Genomic DNA, 19,783 nt, shown 5'->3' on the forward strand with positions numbered 1-19,783 from the left:
GAACATTATCCTCTCAAGCGCCGTAACTGTACCGCCTTATCTGTGAACAGTAAATAAAACTGCAACTGCAGCTTCTAGATCTCATCTACCAACCTTTGGCATTACTCTCTTGACCATAGGCTGCTTTCCCCTTTGAGGAGGAGAGGTGATTTAACCGGAGGTTCACCACACCTCAGGCGAGGGGCAAGATTGAGAAGGCATGAACAACACCCGGGTTGTATATACTCAAATCTTTGAAGGTGGCAGGGCAAACTAATTTGGCTGTTGAAAGATCATACGGGATTCTTGGCTGTTTGAACGGAGGTTAAAAGAACAAAAGGAAGGAAGTTCATCAAAATATTGTCAGGGCTTCAAGTATTAGATTATAAGGAGAGATGACATGCTTTTGCATTTAAAAATGTATGCTAATATGGTTCACATACCAGAAGACATTTATTGGAATCTGTTTTGGTGGATTCCCTTAGAAGTCATGTTTATTCACTACTTTAACACTCATCATACCTTAGCAAGGGTATCCTGCAGTTGATTTGCATCATTGCGAGTATGAGCCAGTTCTTCCTGGAGGTTATTGTATAAGGCCTCGATTTTCTCTTTGTCCAGTCGTGTGGTCTCCAACAGTTCTTGTAAATCTGACTTGTCACCTGCATTGTGGAAGACGTACAAGTCAGCAACCTTCTGTTTCTCATGTTCTAATAGAGCCTTGAACCTGTTCAGCTCAATCTGATCATTTGCAACAGTTGCTTTATATTCTTCCAATGCTCCAGCAAGGGCTGTTTTGGCTTTTTGTTCAGACTCCATGATCCGCTCCATTTGGTGGTTACGTTCTTTGAGAGCACCTATCAATTCCTGAGCATCCTTGTTGTCTTGCTCTGCCATTTTCAGGGTGTTGCTTAAATGTTGCTGCACTCCAAGGAGTTGCTCACGTTCAAAGCGTGCATTTTCAGCAAGGTCCATATACCTTTGCTCTAGTTCCATGTAGCGGCCACTTTTTACATCTTCATCTAGAACATAAGAAATGTGGTGCTCATCCAGCAAGGAGCGAAAATACTCATTCTGTCGACTGAAGTGCTCCAATTTATCACTCTGCTGACACAAGGAGTCCATCAGAATGACTTTTTCCTCCCCTAACCGCTCATTCTCAGAATTCAACTCTTGTGTAATCTGCTGGAGATCTGCAAGTTCCTGAAGGGTAGCTTGGAGCTCCTCCGCTGTGCTGTGTTGATTTTCTTCCATCTGGTGAATGCGCTCTGTTAAGCAAGCTACCGATACCTCACTTACATTCCCACTGCTCCCTTTCCTTGACCGTTCCCTACTCGGCGCACCTTCGGATTCAGATGACGATGAAGGAGCATCCAATGCATCATCACTGGAAGTAAGCGGTTGATACACTTCACTGGATTCACTGTCCAGGTTGTCCAGAGAATTGCTGCGGTTGTCAGTTAATGTGTGCTCATCCTGGCTCAGGAGGTCTTCCATAGACCCAGGTGCTGATCCCTCCACTGAGGAAGTTAAGATGCCTCCATCACTCTGATTGCCAGCAGCTACCTCAGGACTTGAGGACTGAAAGGCAAGCAGCTTTTCAGTGGTGTCTAACTTTTGCTCCAAAGAGAAGCCAAGAGCATTTAATCGATCTTTTAGCATTCGGTTTTCATTTTTCAGCTGATTCAACTCATCGCGGATTGTACAGTTCTGCTCTTCCAACTGGAGAAGACTCGACTCAACATCCCGAGGCTGATGAGGTACAACACCTTCTTTTACTTCAACTGTTTCTTCTCCCTCTCCTTCCACCAAGTCATTGCTCAGTCCCAGTTGAGCACGCATGTCTCGAAGTTCATTTCTAAGGTGCAGAATCTCCATGTCCTTATTTTTAGCTAAAGCAAGGAGATCTTTTACCTTTGCTTCCAGAGCAGTTTTATCACTGATCTGTCCATCAGATTTGGACTTACTCATTCGAGTTTCAGACTCTGCTGACATCCGACTGCGTGAGCGTTTAGTAGCATCATTACCTCCTTGGCCACTAGAGGATAATTTTTTGTTTGTACTCTGCCGTGGTCGATCACGGATTTTGTCTCTGTTCCAATTGCTTTCTTTATTTCCTGCAGCTGCATTCCGTTTGGCTGTGGCACTCATACCTGGATGACAAAAATAAAAGAAACTTTAAATCTCCACAAAGGACATTACAAAAATCTTAAATATTTGATCTGTTAGACTTACTTTTTTTTTTACACCCAGTTAAGTAATTGCGAAAAAATGACTAGTGTCCCTCTCAAAACTAAAGCAATATAATCTCATCTTCATTCCCAATCTCTAATGAAGGAAAAACATCTCTTGAATTTAAAGCAGCCATCACACATTAAGCCCTACAGTTCTTCAGCAAAACACCGAAAATAGTAACTTTTGTCCAACCAGGAAGAGCAACGCAATGTGCTGAAATGAAGCTGACTTGTCGGAATAGTTTGGAAGGGATACAGCACCTACTAAAGAATGAGCAAATTTGCATTTAAGCAGCACTTTCCACATCTCTCTGATGCTCATCACAACCAATGGAATACTGTTGAAGTGCTGTCCTTATTATTACTAAGATGGCAGCCAATTTGTGCACAGCTAGATCCATGAAAAGTAATCGGAGAATCCACATAATATGCGCTTGGGTCTTTCACAGCTATCCAAACAGGTAGGCATGCATCAGTTTTAATTTTATTGAAAGATGGTGCTGACAACAATGCAGCGCTCTCTCAGTACTGCACTGAAGAGTGCATCAGTAGGCTGACAAGTACAGTAATGGAGTGGGGCTTGAACCTGCAACCTCCTGACTCAGCAGCAACACGTCCAGCACCAAGCTACATTCAACTTAAGACATGCCATCATCGCCCATTTTCTAACATGAAATTAAGAGTGCTGACCAAAAACAATTATAATCATTTCTTAAACACAGGTACAAAGGTTGCTGGTTTCCTCCCTTGCACTCTGCGATTCTTGCGTGACAACATCCAGTACCCCTGAAATTCCTCCTCTTCCCCTCAGCACACATAGGAACACAGGAATTGCAAGATGAAGTCAATTTTGTTCACCAACATCCTGTAGCTTCATGATATAACCATAATGGATCATAGTTGATTAATCACAGTGATCAATCTCAATCAATAGTGTCCACAACAGATCCAGACATGCATCATGTGTCAAATGTTATGGGCCAGGGTTTAGAGAACCCCAAAGTGTATCATGGAGTTCACCTGACCCACAACTTTTACTAGATTGTGGTATGGGGAGCACACGGCCCACTCTACAGGTGTGGTACAGCAGAAATGGAAAAGTATTTTTTAAAGCAAAACAATGTTTATTCTATGAACTCAAGTTAACCTTTTTAAAACATACAGTGAACATGTTAGCAACCATTAATTCAAATACAACCCCCAAAGACTACAACACGAAGTAATCCTTTAAGCTTTCCTTTTAACATCCATAAGACTTAAAAACAAAACCTTTAACAGAAGCACAACAGGTTAAAGTCACTACTGAGAGCAGTTATTAGTTTTAAATCACCAAAGGATCGATTGACAGTTTTTAGATTACAGAGAGAGAGTAATACCCCTTCTGGCTGTGACTGCAGCTATCCAGCTCTGAAAACGAAACTAAAACACACCCTGCAGCAAACAGCCTAAAACGAAAGTAAAAAGTTGACAGACAGCCCAGCTCCACCCACTCTCTGACATCACTGATAAACACCCATTTCTGAAAGGTACTCTCACTACAGATATTTATATACATACCCAGTTATAAACACCCATTTCTTAAAGGTACTCTCACATGACACAAATTACTCAGATATTCTGTATTCTAATGACACAGATACTGTATCCCAATTCCAGATTATTAACTGAATGTAAATTCTACTAGCTGCCATGGTGGGACTGATTTAAACACATTTAAAAATGCACCCCCCCCCCCCCTCCTCATCTGCCATGGTGCGATTGAAACCAGGATCCCCAGAGCAATACCCTAGGTCCCTGGATTACTAGTCTAGTTACAATACCACTACAGCACCACCTTGCCCCTTTCACTAAAACCATTTAGGGGAAAAAGTTTTTCTTTACCTGGTCTGGCCTACAACCTAGGGCAGCACGGTAGCACAGTGGTTAGCACTGTGGCTTCACAGCGCCAGGATCCCAAGTTCGATTCCCGCTGGATCACTGTCTGTGCGGAGTCTGCACGTTCTCCCACTGTCTGCGTGGGTTTCCTCCGGGTACTCCGGTTTTGTCCCACAGTCCAAAGACGTGCAGGTGAGGTGGCCTGGCCATGCTAAATTGCCCTTAGTGTCCAAAAAAGGTTAGATGGGGTTATTGGGATAGGGTGGAAGTGAGGGCTTAAGTGGGTCGGTGCATACTCGATGGATCGAATGGCCTCCTTCGGCACTGTATGTTCTATGTAAAACTACTGCAGCTCCCCCTCACCAATCCACCTGCTGTAGATGTACCTGTATCATTACAGCACTGGTGGAAGTGATAACAGTGCAACAGTTGTACAGACAAGACCTTCACACTGGGGATTGTGGTGTGTGGCATGACCACCGTAATAAATGGGATAGATTCAGGGCACATGTAGCCGCTCAAAACTAGACATTCACGGGGTACCGTGGGACATCAGCAGGAGCAAAATTGTATTCCCAAATCTGCAGGATGAGTGCATGAGTCTAGATGTGAGCAAAAGCCCACCACACATGTCCCCAAAGATCTGCAGGTCCAGAGTTGGCCTGTTCAGTCATATAAAGATCCATAGGGCAGCATGGTAGCACAGGACAGCACGGTAGCATTGTGGCTTCACAGCGCGGAGTCTGCACGTTCTCCCTGTTTCTGTGTAGGTTTCGTACGGGTTCTCCGGTTTCCTCCCACTAGTCCCGAAAGACTACAACACGAAGTAAGGTAATTTGGACCTTCTGAATTCTCCCTTTGTGTACCCGAACAGGCGCCGGAATGTGGCGACTAGGGTATTTTCACAGTAACTTCATTGCAATGTAAGCCTCCTTGTGACAATAAAGATTATTAAAGATGGCACAATCTAAAGATGGCCCCGAGTAGACACCATCCTTAAATCAATGATGACTATATACAATGCACATCACATGATAATACTATGCATTGTGTTTCTTTTTGCATGTACACTGCTGTACACAACTCTATGAGCGCAATCCATCCGTATGGCAACAGATTCCCATAGCGCATGATTTCCCGGGTGTTTCTGGCGCTCGGAGTGCCGAGAAACAGGCTATCAAACGGCCATTCGGGTAAATCATAGGCCTCAGTGGGGAACATGAAGCCGAGGCTGCACTTAGTGCCATTTTCTGCACTGAGGAACTCCATTCACTGGAACTCCTCAGAGCAGTGAGAAATCAGGACCCCATTTTTAAATAGCGACCCAATCTCTTGACCCCCTGACTCGACCCCAAACTCCCACCCACAAGCCCAACTCACCTATAAGGGGGTCCTTGCAACCCCCACCCCCTGCACATGGCACCCACGGGCCAGATCCCCATAGCGTGAAAAGTGCTACACTGGCACTGCCACCCTGGCACCTGGATGGCACCAGCAGTGTCAGGGTGCCACCTTGTCCAGAGGGCAAGCACCTGGGGTCCTCCGATTCCCCGGAGTGCCGTTCCGTTTGGTCCCCCTTTGAGTTTTTGCTCTTTTTTCTATTCCCCCTCTTAAAGATCTCACCTCACCAGGTGCTCGGCCTGGTCCCCCAGCTGGAAGTGCAAATTCACATCAGACCCTTTCACAAAGGTACAGCAACTGAAATCCAGTACAGTAACTCAATCTCTCCACTATTCAATTTTTAAAAAAGCACCAACGCAGAGAATCCTAATCTCCATTTCACTAGACACTGGAACTTAAACTATATTATAATCTCCATGATGAATAAACTGGTTCCCATAAAGAAAACAGAATACGGCACAGACTTCATGTGAACCGAGAGGCAACAAAACAATGTGTGCAGGGGAAGCATTGCCGAAAATGGAAGAATTCACAACTACCAACCCTACTCCATACTCATATGGAAGTTTAGCTGTTTTCTTCAAGTGACTGTATATGTTCCAGACATGTGTAATTAACAAAGCACCAACCCCAACAGGTAAAACCTTTCAATTTGGCTGCTGCCGCTTTAAAGATTTGCACAAAATATTGGATTAAAACTGAATAAAACTGCTCCAAGTCCTTCTGTACATTATTTACAGGGCATTAATTATCTTGAAAGGATTGTTATTTAAAAAGGACAAAGATATTGCACTGGCTCTCGACTGAACAGCCTGAATACACAAGCAATGCCCCTACTCCAGTAACTCAGTGTACTCTAGTGACGGGAAGCTAGGCCAGCCTACAGGCAGTCAAATTGCACCTTCCAATAAGAGGTTAATAAGTTCAGCTCTACAGCTTCCTTTAACAACTTGGAATAACTTACCACACTATGCGAGGTGCACAATCACTTGCGCAGAATGGCATGACAGGCACAACCATTTTCAACATTCCTATCAGCAAACATCTCACATATCATCAGTGCTGGTCAATGGGAAAAACATTTTGCTGGATTCAGATAGGAGCAAAATACATGCTATCAATTCTAATTTTAATGGAGGGGGGGTTGGATATGGTGAGATTCATTGTTCGAATCACGTTCCCCTAGAATTTTATTGAAGAACATTATGCCCCGAGCAGATATTTGATGTCTATTGTTGGCATGGAGATTCAAGAGTCAGGTCTCCTCGTCCAGGGTCACTCCAGAGAATGTCAGTCACAACGAACAGCACCCCATATCCCGAAACAGCTTCTAGTCTCAGTTACAGTGAAAAGCACCCTTCATAGGAATGTGGAATTAGCAGGCAGCACACCAAACTGGAGCCCTTGCCTAATATTAACTAAGAGATACAGGTGGGAAACAGTAGGCTTCTGTGAGACAAGATGGAATGGCACAGGTGAGTTTCACTATCGTGGACAGAGGTTTTTGCGTCCGTTTGACAAGATGGTATCAGGAGAGACGAGCAATAGTGCTGAGCCCATTGCAAATCAAGGAATCATGTCTTGCTTCCCTGTATCTCATGTCTTTAACATAGTAAAAGATCCCAAGGCACATCACACGAGCAGAATCAGACAAAACTTGACACTGAATCAAAAGAGGAGATACTAAAGCAGGTAACCATTGTTTGGTTAAAGAAGTAGGTTTTAAGCAGTGCCTTTGAGGAGAGAGAGGCAATGAAATTTAGGGCAGAAACTTAGGGCCTGATAGGCTAAAGGCACAGCCACCAATGTTGGGATGAAGGAAGTTGGGAGATGCACAAGTAGCCACAGTTGGGGGAATGTAAAGTTCTCAGATGATTATAGGTTTGGAGGAGATTACAAGGATATATTCTAGATTCCCTTGTACAGTATTAATTTCCAAGAGGAAAAAATACAGGGCTACAGTAAAAGAACAGGGAAGTAGGGTTAATTGGATAACACGGAGGTTCTAGCATAGGCACAAATAATTTTCTGGTCGTTGTACTAAGATCTTTCCAACTTTTTGTCTGATGTTCATTGTTAATTTTTCTTGTTAAATGAATGTTTTATTGTGCGTGTTAAAAGTTAATCTTCAGACACCTGTGAATTTGTTCCATAACTTTCCTCCGTGGTTTCAAAAACGTTAGGATCTATCAAGCGGGTTCTCATCTGGAATCCAACTTGCCTAGTTGTAACATCAGCTGGGATTGTAATAAGAACAGAAAATAAGGAAGCAGTGAGGGTTTGTATAAACTTACTTACAAGTGAGAATCATTACAAATCAGAAGGAGGCCATCAGACTGTTTGAGTCCATGCAGGCTCTCCACAGAACAGGCCAGCGAATCCCACGTCCCCCAACTCAATAGCCATAGCCTGCCAGTTTATTTCCTTCAAGTGCCCATCAATTTCAATTTGAAATCACTTTTTTATCACGATTACTCGCTGAGAAAGTTCTTCACATTACCCGTGTCTCTTGCTCTGCTTCGTGTACTACCAGCTAATGGGAAAATATTTCCATGTCTATCTTATCCAAACTTATCATAAAGTTGTACACATCTATCAAATTTCCCCTCAAACTCCTTGGCTCCAAGAATAACCTCCGCTTCCCCTACATTGTAACTAAAAGCCCACATCCCTGGAGCAATTCTGATGAATCTCCTCTGCACCCTCACCAAAGACCCATGCTCAAAATCTCTTTTAAGATTGAAAAATCTAGCATGCTCCCTTTCCTCGATCTGTTAATCAAGTTAACATACATGTTTAGATTCATATAGCTCCAGAAGGGAGTCAGTAGCGTAGTGGTATTATCACTGGACTCGTAATCTAGACCCCCTATGGCAATGCTCTTGGGACCTGGGTTTGCATCCCAATACGGCAGATGGTGAAATTTGAATTCAATGGAAATATGGAATTAAAAGCCTAACGATGGCTTTGATACCATTATCAATCATTGTAAAAACCCATCAGATTCACTAATGTCCTTTAAGCCAAGAGAATTTATGTGATTCTGGATCCACAGCTATGTGGTTGACTCTTAAATACCCTCTGGGATGGGCAATAAATGCTGGCCCAGCTAGCAATGCCCACATCCATGAACAAATTTTTTAAAATGCTGCAAGATTGGCTTTATCAGCTATCTTGTGAACAAGTCCTAGCCATTTGCTCACCTTGCAAGGTCGACGCAGAGCGATCAAAGTGCTAGAAGAAATATCAAAGCTATCCTGCGGGACAATGACTATCCTGATCAGATCATGTTTCAGTGTAAACTGCACAAACTCAAATCGGCCAAAGGTTGCCTCTTTCAGAACTAAAAAGTGCCCAGTCCACCTCTCCTGGAAAAGGCGACATGGTGGTGCAGTGGTTAGCACTGCTGCCTCACAGCGCTGTGTTCCCAGGTTCGATCCCGGCCCCGATTCACTGTCCGTGTGGAGTTTGCACATTCTCCCAGTGTCTGTGTGGGTTTCACCCCCACAACCCAAAGATGTGCAGGGTAGGTGGATTGGCCATCCTAAATTGTCCCTTAATTGGGAAAAAAAGAATTGGGTACTCAATTTCTTTTTTCTTAAATTACCCTAGAAAGGCAAAGTATCCCAAAATTTGGACAACAGGTTAAGCAAACTGTTTCACGCTTGGGAATTATACAGTAAACGGCAGAACCCTCAGGAGTATTAACAGGCAAAGATCTAAGCATACAGGTCTACAGATCACTGCAAGTGGCAATGTGGGTGGGTACAGTAGCCAAGAAGGCATATGGCATGCTTGCCTTCATTGATCGAGGCACTGAGTCGAGAAATTGGCAAGTCATGTTGCTGCTGTATAGAAACTTAGTTAGGCCACGTATGGAATATTGCATGCAATTCTGGTCGCCACACTACCAGGATGTGGATGCTTTGGAGAGGGTATAGGTTTACGAGGGTTGCGTGGGACTGGAGGGTAGTAGCTGTGTCGAGAGGTTGGATAAACCCGGACCGTTTTCACCGGAACGACGGAGGTTGAAGGCCGACCAGATAGAAGTTTACAAATTCACGAGTGGAATGAACAGAATGAATAGTTAGACAAATTTTTCCAGGGTGGAAAAGTCAATTAGATGGGGACATAGGTTTAAGGTGCGAGGGGCAAAATTTAGAGGGGATGTGCGAGGCAAATTGTTTTACACAGAGGGTGATGAGTGCCTGGAAGCAGATACAACAGAAACGTTTAAGAGGCATCTTGACAACTACATGAATAGGATGGGAATAGAGGGATATGGATCCCAAAAGTGCAGAAGGTTTTAGTTGAGACAGGATCCTGATCGGCACAGGCTTGGAGGGCTGAAGGGCCTGTTCCTGTGCTGTAACTGGTGTTTGTTCTTCTTTGCTATTATGTAGTGGCTTTGAATGGTATTTTCTGCTACAGGATACTGTCCACTGTCCAAAAGGATGTTCTGCCGACCACACAATTGAACCAAAAAGAAAAGAAAAACCTTCTTGACCTCATTGTCACCAATCTTCCAGTCACAGATGCATCTGTACATAACCGTATTGGTAGGAGTAACTATCACACAGTGGTGATGAATTCCCATCTTCACGTTGAGGATGCACTACTCCCAAGCTAAATGGGATAGGTCTTTCCAGCTTCCTCTGTCCTTGCCTTAGATTTTGAACAGATCTAACAGCTCAACATTGGGTATCCAGCAGACATTTGGGCCATCAGCAGCAGCAGCAGAATTTCAGACAACCACAATCTGTAAACCCATGGTCTGGCATATCCCCCACTCAGCCATTACCATCAACCCTGATTCAATTAAGGGTTTCGGAGGGCATGCCAGGTGCAGCACAGGTATACCTAAAAATGACGTGTCAACGTGATGAAGCTACAACACAGGGCTACTTGCATGCTTATCAACAAAAGCAGCCTGTTGCAGACCGAGCTAAGCTATTGCACAACCAACGGATTAGATCTAAGCCCTGCAGTCCTGTTGGGTATGATGGAGGACAATTAAATTACGAACAGGAGGAGAAGGATCCACAAATATCTCCATCCTCAATGATGGGGGATCCCAGCACATCAATGCAAAAGACAAGGTTGAAGCATTTGCAACCATTTTCAGCCAGAAATGCCAAGAGGATGCTTCATCTTGGCTTCCTCCGGAGGTCATAGAAACATAGAAAAAAGGAGAAAGAGGAGGGCATTCAGCCCTTCGAGCCTGCTCCACCATTCATTATGATCATGGCTGATCATTCTATTCAATAGCCTAATATTGCTTTTACGCCATATAGAACAGACAGTGCACAAGGAGGCCATTCGGCCCATTGAGTCTGCCCGACCCACTTAAGCCTCACTTCCACCCTATCCCCGTAATCGAATAACTCCTCCTAACCTTTTTAGACACTAAGGGCAATTTAGCATGGCCAATCCACCTAACCTGCACATCTTTGGACTGTGGGAGGAAACCGGAGCACCCAGAGGAAACTCACGCAGACACGGGGAGAATGTGCAGACTCCGCACAGACAGTGACCCAACGGGGAATTGAACCTGGCACTGTGAAGCCACAGTGCTATTCACTTGCGCTACCGTGCTACCCCCATCATAAATCCTTTGATCCACTTTGCCTAAGTGCTATATCTAACTGCTTCTTGAAAACATGCAATGCTTTGGCCTCAACTACTTCCTGTGGTAACAAATTCCTCTCTTGGTGAAGACATTTTTCATCTCTGTTCTAAATGGTCTACCCCATATTCTCAAACTGTGGCTCCTGGTTCTGGAAACACCTACCATAGGGAACATCCTTCCTGCATCTATTCTGTCTAGCCCTGTTAGAATTTTATATGTATCTATGAAATTCCCCCCCTCATTCTCCTGAACTCCAGGAAATACTATCCTAACCAATTTAATCCATCTTCATAAGTCAGTCCCACCATCCCAGGAATCAGTCTAGTAAATCTTCGCTGCATTCCCTTTAGAACAAGAACATCCTTCCTCAGATAAGAAAACTGCACACAATATTCCAGGTATGGCCTCACCAAGGCCCTGGATAATTGCAGCAAGACATGCCTGCTCCTGTACTTGAATCCTCTCGCAATGAAGGCCAACATACCATTTGCCTTCACTATCGCCTGCTGTACCTGCATGATTACCTTCAGTGGCCTGTGTACAACGACACCCAGGTCGTGTTGCACATTCTCCTCTCCTAATTTATGTCCATTCAGATAATAGTTCGCATTCTCGTTTTTGCATCCAAAGTGGATAACCCGCATATATCCAAATTATACTGCATTTGCCATTCATTTGTCCACTCACGAACTTGTCCAAATCACACTGAAGGATCTCTGCATCCTCCTCACAGCCCACCCTCCCACCTAACTTGGTGTCATCTAAAAATTTGGAGATATTACATTTTGTTCCCTCTTCTAATTCATTTATATTGTGAAGTGCGGGGTCCTAGCACTGATCCATGCAGTACCCCACTAGTCACTGCCTGCCAATTTGAAAAAGACCCAGTAATTTCTACTCCTTGTTTCCTATCTGCCAATCAGATTTTATCCATCTCAATACACTAGCCCTAATCCCATGCATTTTAATTTTACATGCTAATCTCTTATGCGGGACTTTGTCGAAAGCTTTCAGAAAGTCCAAATGTACCACATCCACTAGCTCCCCCTTGTCAACTACCAGTTGCATCCTCGAATAATTCCAGTAGATTTGTCAAGCATGATTTCCGCATCATAAATCCATGCTGACTGTCCAACCCTGCCACTATTTTCTAAGTGCTCTGCTATAAAGTCTTTGATATTCTTAAATTTTCACCACTACTCACAGCAGGCTTACTGGTCTATAATTCCCATTTTTTCTCTCCATCTCCCTTTTTAAATAGTGGAGTTACATTTGCAACCATCCAATCTGTAGGAACTATTCCAGAGTTATACAATCCTGGAAGATAACCGCCAATGCATCCACTATTTCTAGAGCCACGTTCTTAAGTACTCTGGGATGTAGATTATCAAGTCCTGGGGATTTATCAGGCTTCAATTCCTTCAATATGTCCTGATGATTACAAGATGAAACACTTTGGCAAATGGTCTCGCAGCAATATTCAAGTTCTATACTATCAAACTGCTCTCGATATAGTCTACTCGAGGTGGCCAGAAGCCACCTTCAGGGGTGGGGCGCAAGCCACCTTCAGGGGTGGGGCGCAAGCCACCTTCAGGGGTGGGGCACATGCCACCTTCAGGGGTGGGGCACATGCCACCTTCAGGGGTGGGGCACAAGCAAGCTTTGCCACTGCAAAGGTCACCAAGGCTCCTTAGACAGTACCTTCCAAAAAACACATGCACTACCATCTAGAAAGACAAGGTCAGCAGATACCTGGGAAAATCATCACATGGAAGTCCCGCTCCAAGTTTCCCTCCAAGTCACTCACCACCCTGACGAGGAAATATATCACTGTTTCTTCACTGTCGCTGGGTCAAAATCCTGGACCTCCCTCCCATCAGCGCTGTGGGCATACCTACACCACATAAGACTGCAGCAGTTCAAGAAGGCATCTCACCACCACCTTCTCAAGGGCAGTTCAGCACGGCAACAAAGGCTGGCCTAGCCTGCGAGGTCCATAACCCATGAATGAATAAACAAATCAAGTCTATATTACCTCTCACAATCCTTTCTGCCAAATAAAAACATCATGTAATCCCTACAGTGCAGAAGAGACTCTTCGACCCATCGAGTCTGCACTAACCCTCTGGAGGAGCACCCTACCTAGGCCCACTCCCCTGCCCTATTCCTGTAACCCTGTGCATTGATCATGACCAATCCACCAAACTTGCACATCTTTATGCATATGAAATATATAAAGCAATGGTCCTGGAACTAACCCTTTGGGAACATGAAAAGTAACAATTTACCACACTCTGTTTTCTGTCCTCTAGCTAAGTTTTAGAAATCCAAGCTGACACTGACCTTCCTATTGTGAGCCTCAATTTTGTTCACCAGCCTTTTATATGTCACAATGTGTCAAACACTTGCTTAAAATCTATATAGATAACATCCACTGCATTCCCTTCATCAAGTTATCCTGCTACTTCATCAAAACATTCAATTAGGTAAACATGATCTGACTTTTACAAATGCACATTGGTTAACCTCCATTAACTTAAACATACAAATGCACACTGGTTAACCTTCATTAACTAAACATCTCCAATTACCTGTTGATTATGCTTTGTTATCTTTTATAAAACCTAGCCCACTTTCGGCACTAAACTAACTGGTCTTTAGCTTCAAGGACTGTCCTTGTATCCTTTCTGGAAACGGTGTCCCATTTGCCATTTTGAAATCCTTTGGCATATCTAGGGAAAATCTGAAGATTATGGCAAGCCCATTTCCTTCAAAACATTGATAAGAGTTTTCTGGAACCTGGTAACCTATTTACCCCAAGTATAAACAGCCTTTTCAGTACCACCACCTTCTCAATTATCACCCAATCCATTGTTTCTACTAGCTCCACTTTTAATATTGTCAGATTCCATGGGCGAAATTCTTCCCCAACGGCGGGATGTCCGCCGACTGGCGCCAAAGCCGGCGCCAATCAGACGGGCATCGCGCCGGCCCAAAGGTGCGGAATGCTCCGCATCTTTGGCGGCCTAGCCCCAACATTGAGGGGCTAGGCCGACGCCGGAGGGATTTCCGCCCCGCCAGCTGGCGGAAATGGCGTTTGTTTCCCCGCCAGCTGGCGCGGAAATGCGGCGCATGCGCGGGAGCGTCAGCGGCCGCTGTCAGTTTCCCGCGCATGCGCAGTGGGGAGAGTCTCTTCCGCCTCCGCCATGGTGGAGGCCGTAGCGGAGGCGGAAGGGAAAGAGTGCCCCCACGGCACAGGCCCGCCCGCGGATCGGTGGGCCCCGATCGCGGGCCAGGCCACCGTGGGGGCACACCCCGGGGTCAGATCGCCCCGCGCTCCCCCCCCAGGACCCCGGAGCCCGCCCACGCCGCCTGGTCCCGCCAGTAAATACCAGGTTTGATTTACGCCGGCGGGACAGGCAATTTCTGGGCGGGACTTCGGCCCATCCGGGCCAAAGAATCCAGCGGGGGGTCCCGCCAACCGGCGCGGCCCGATTCCCGCCCCCGCCCAATCTCCGGGAGCGGAGACTTCGGCAGGGGCGGGATTCACGGCGGCCAACGGCCATTCTCCGACCCGGCGGGGGGTCGGAGAATGACGCCCCATGTTCTGAATAAAAAAGTATTCATCAAGAATTCCAGCCTTGTCCTCCACCTTGAAGCATACATCACCTTCTTTGTCCCGAATTGGACCCATTCCATCTCTTGCTACCTGCTTATTATTTGCAGTCCAACAGAAAAGTTTTGAGTTCCCATTTATGTTGGCCATCATTCTAATCTTATATATTCTGCTTTCCAGTCTTATTTTCCTTTTCACCTGCCCTCTCAACATATTACAATTGGCCTGGTTCTTACTTGACATGCAGCATACACTATCTTATGTTTTATCATAATCTCTATCTCCTACAACATCCATGGAACACTGTTTATGTTCTCCTAACCTTCTTCTTTGCTGGAATGCTCCCAGCTTGCATCAGAAGTGTCACCTCAAGATCATGAAAGCGCCCTTCCTGTTGATTTCCTTAGTTCCAATTTATTTTATTCAGTCTTTATCGTTTTGGTTCATGGCTCTTTATTGGAGATGTACAAGTTGAGCAGAGGAAGTAAGGAGCATCAAAATAGTACACTTTGTTATAAAGTTTTGTATTTTGTGCAGAAGATCTCTCTCTCTCTCTCTCTCTCTCTAATGCTAGCATCCTCCTATTTCTGTGAGTCTACAGTGAAAACCATTACAAGCTGAAAGAAAAGATAGGCAGCACGGTGGCACAGCGGTCCCAGGTTCAAATCCGGCCTCGGGTGACTGTGTGGAGTTTGCACTTGCTCCCCGTGTCTGCATGGGTTTCCTCTGGGTGTTTTAGTTTCCTCCCACAGTCCAAAGATGTGCAAGTTACGATTGTGTGAATGCCTCTGCTGCAAGCAGAATGATGATTGCTATACTGCTGACAGGAGTCTCCATTTTAGGGATACGATGATCTTAATTTCTCAGAATCCTATGCACCAGCATACTACATCACACAAAGCCTTTTGTTTTAAATGGGATTGGGCCATATCATTCACAACCAATCTGGCAGCAAGCTACACAGACCACACCCTCCCGGGTTTCGTCAATTGAAAAGCATTATAATGGAGTCACAGCGGAGAAAGCTTTGGGTAACATTTCATTAGGCAATGCTGCAGATTTACTCCATCCTTGCAGGCCTCAAATTCAGCATCAAGTTTTGGTAAGTTAGGGAGTGGTTGATTCCTTGCCACCATGTGACCAAGCCATGAACGATCGTATGATTCCCACACGCTAGTGAGATACATGGAACAGGTCACCGTGTAGTCAAATCGAGGAATGCAAGGGCACAATGCCAGAAAGGATTACCCTCAGTGTACACGATCATATGAACAATACAAAATTGCTTAAATTTTGAAACTAAAAATAGCAGCTTCAAAAATCAATTGGAAGTGCAAATTAAAAGTTGAGCTGAGTAGGAACAAACCTGCAGGATTCTTTGTTTTGCCCTCAGGATTGCTGCTAGCAGTCGATCCTGATGCTGCAGAATTCGACCCTATTGATGAAGGTGGGCAGAGGTTCTTTTTAACTTTGGTATTATTGGTCAAAGTCAGTCCACCAGGCGTCCCAGCCAACAGATCATCGTTGCTCCGGCTCTTGCTCTGTTGTACAAGGAGAAACCACAAGGATAAAATCACAGTAAATTTTGACAATGCTACCTGGGTTTGTCCCAGGAGATTTCCCAAAAGATTGTGATGCTGTGGCAGTCACATTACCCATCCCGCATATAAAACATCCAAAACGAGGTCCACAAAAGCAATGTTATCACTTACTGACTGTTAGTTTAAACAACTAAGTTGTGATGAAATGTCATTGGCCTGAACCATTTTGATTGTGTACTAAAATGAATGCATGTGGCTAAAGCGGTGTTACTGCAACCACACCTGTGGCTAGTCAGCAACATCCATTTTGTACTGGTCAGAAGGTTCCTGACCAGTTGCATTCTCATGATGTGTAACACGGTTAACTAAAGAAAAGATCGTTGTTTTTCACTTAACAGGGCAAGCAGCTCATTTTTTGAATCAACAGTTCAAGTGTCAACTAACATTTATTTACAGGTGTTTCTTTAAATCTCCTCCATTCTGTTACAGGAAGCACAAATTGCCATATCCCCTTAAATAATACCATGTGGCTAAGCAGCAACCTCTGAAGGGAGATTGTCTATTCTTTTCAGAGTAATGTTTAACAGAAATCAGCTAAGGGATAGTCTTCAAAGTAAATGTGTTTCTGACATTCCAGCCTGTTTTCATGCAAGCAAGTGCATTGATGTAATTAAAATATCAAACCCTGAGGTTTTCAGCCAAGTATGGTTCTCCAAAGGTCAAACTGCCCTGGAACGTAATGTACCAATTCTCACATTTATTTAAAAGAAGTTTGCAAAGGATATACAGTCTGCATTGGATTGTTTGCTAGATTTTCTAAGTTATGCCAGGATTTTCTGAACAAATGGCAACACAATAAAAGCAGCAATGCTGTTTAACTCGTCCTTCTCCATCTGGTTTCAATAAATGAAAGCAAAACTGCTTTAAAAAATACATTTGATATTTTAAAAAAGCTCTATTCCTAGTGATCCCCCAAACCACGATAGCTACTTGAAAATCACTCATAATTCTTCCAAGATTCACTGAAACAATATTCTTGTTAGTCATGTAGACCATAAAAAATAGGAACAGTGGTAGGCCATTTGGCCCCTCTACGCTGCTCCACCATTCAATAGGATTGTTGATCCGACATTCTTCACATCCACTTTCCTGCCCTTTCCCCGTAACCCTTGATTCTCTTACTGATCCAAGAGTCCATTTATCTCAGCTTTAAATATACACAAGGATTCTGTCCCCACAGCTCTGTGGCAAGGAGTTTCAATGGCTCTCAACCCTCTGAGAGAAGAAATTCCACTTCATCCCAGTTATAAATTGGCACCCCTTTAATCCGAGGCTATGCCCTCTGGTCTCAGACTCTCCCATGAGGGGAAACATCCTCTCAGCATTTACCCTGTCAAACCCTTTAAGAATCATATGGGTTTCAATGAGATCACCTCTCATTCTTCTAAATTCCAATGAGTTCAAAACTGTTTAACCTTTGCTCATAATCCCCTCATACGAGATCATCCTAAATGAACCGTCTCCAATGATATAAGGGGTGCGTTCTATCGGCACCGACTCGGGACGCAACAAGGCCGGTAAATCTCACGAGAAGCTCTTGCGACATTTACCGGCCTCGTCACATCTCGCGAGATCCAATGAGATCTTGAGACATTGCGATCTGCATTCCACTCACTGTGGTCAGGTCCCAGATTTGCATATTCAGGTGAGCATTTAGTCTCTTGAATATATCTAAGCCAGACCCATCCAGCGCTCAACAGCATCGTGGTTGATAATTATCTACTTTTCCACCCACTGCCATATTCCTCGATTCCCTGACAGATCAAACATGTCTATCGCAGCATAAAATATATCCAACATTGGAACATCCTCAATCCTCTGAGGTAGAGAATTAATTGCAAAGATATACAAAATTTTGAGTGAAGGAATTATTCATCTCAGCTTTACATACGTGGACCCTAAGCCCAATCACACCCATGGTCCAGATTCCCCAGCCAGGGGAAACAACCTCACTGTAGACACCTGTCTTGCCCCTTGAAACTCTTGTACATTTTAATGAGATCACTTCTCACTCTTCTAAACTCCAGTGTGTATAAACATCTCCCATCACAGGAGAACCTGCTCATCCCATGAATCAATCCAATGAACCTTTGTTATATAACCTCCACCCTTCCTGAAATGTGGAGACCAAAACTCCGACAGTCTCCAGGTGTGGTCTCACCAAACCTCTGTAAGAGCTGAAGCAAAATTTCCTTATTCATGCACTTCAATCCCCTTGCAATAAAGGTCAACATGCACGATGGCAGTGTCAGTACTGCTGTCTCATAGCGCCAGGGACCCGGGTTCGATTCTGACCTTGGGTCACTGTATGGCATGGGTTTCCTCCTGGTGCTCCAGTTTTCTCCCACAGTCCAAAGATGTGCAGGTTAGGTGTAGAACATTGCTGAAACCACTCAGTCAAGACCATTGTGAGTAGAGACTTTACAGACCTTGCACATGGAACTTGGATGAGTTGGATCCTGGTGTCAGTTAGCTAGGGATCAGGCTAATTCCTCAGAGAAAGGGATCTGGAATTCTACCAGAGATACTGGAGAGCTTTGAAGGAGTGTGTGGCTGAATTTAATGCCATTTATGCTAAGTGAACTGCACAGTTAACAAGTGAGACCTGTCTTTGTTATATTTTCTATTTAATGTGTAATCTATTGTTTATAGTGACTGCAGTTTGCCTGCTAATTCAAGTTTAATTTATGCTGATTTTGGTTTGATTGTTAAAATAAAGAAGGTATAGAAAGTGAAATCTTGTTGACTGTTTTTGCTGTTGGGGTGTTTGAATTCAGTTTCTTTGGGGTGTTTGAATTCAGTTCCTTTGGTGTGTTGGTCTCCACAGAGATCATAGCACATGCCTTTTAAATGTTATGTTTTTCTATTTTTACGACCAAAATGAATAACTTGACAATTTACCACATTATACTCCACCTGCCACCTGTTGTCCATTCATTCAACCTGCCTATAAATCTTAGCAGCCTCTTTGTATCCACCTCACAGCTTGCACTCCCACCTGGCTTTATACTGTAAACAAACTTAGATACACGACTCTCCGTCTCTATCATTAATATAGATTACAAACAGTTAACCTACACTTACTCCACTAGTTTTAAGCAGTGCTTCCCGAACTTCTTTCCGATGTGACCCATTTTAATGCCTCAGACTTAGTGAGACCTCAGGGTGGAGGAGAGGGTAACTTTATCCCTACACTTTATTTTCTATCCATAACCAATCCTCCATTCTTGCTATATATTACACCAAGCTCCCTTATGTTGCACAATGACTGTTTATGTGGCACCTTATTGACTGCCTTCTGATAATTCAAGTATACGGGTTCCAATTTATCCAACCAACTAGTTGTATCTTAAAAAAAAAACACTAACAGGATTTCGGCAATACTTTTTCCACTGGTAATATTAATGACTTTAAGCTCCTCGCCCTTCTTAGCACCTTTGTTATCCTT

General features: G+C 44.1%; 1 protein-coding gene across 8 annotated transcripts in view; it reads right to left on the reverse strand.

The window, feature by feature from the left end:
• specc1la (sperm antigen with calponin homology and coiled-coil domains 1-like a) overlaps positions 1-19,783 on the reverse strand; it is a 520,876-nt gene that overhangs the window by 353,587 nt on the left and 147,506 nt on the right. For all 8 annotated transcript variants that reach the window (XM_072499675.1, XM_072499732.1, XM_072499723.1 and 5 more), the window contains exons 3-4: positions 16,101-16,275; positions 502-2,132 (exon numbers count right to left, since the gene is read on the reverse strand). In XM_072499675.1, the coding sequence (XP_072355776.1) occupies positions 502-2,132; positions 16,101-16,275 (1,806 nt within the window). The remainder of the gene's footprint in view (positions 1-501; positions 2,133-16,100; positions 16,276-19,783) is intronic.

Source organism: Scyliorhinus torazame, chromosome 1 (genome assembly GCF_047496885.1).
Source record: "Scyliorhinus torazame isolate Kashiwa2021f chromosome 1, sScyTor2.1, whole genome shotgun sequence".
In the NCBI taxonomy this organism is placed as follows: domain Eukaryota; kingdom Metazoa; phylum Chordata; class Chondrichthyes; order Carcharhiniformes; family Scyliorhinidae; genus Scyliorhinus; species Scyliorhinus torazame.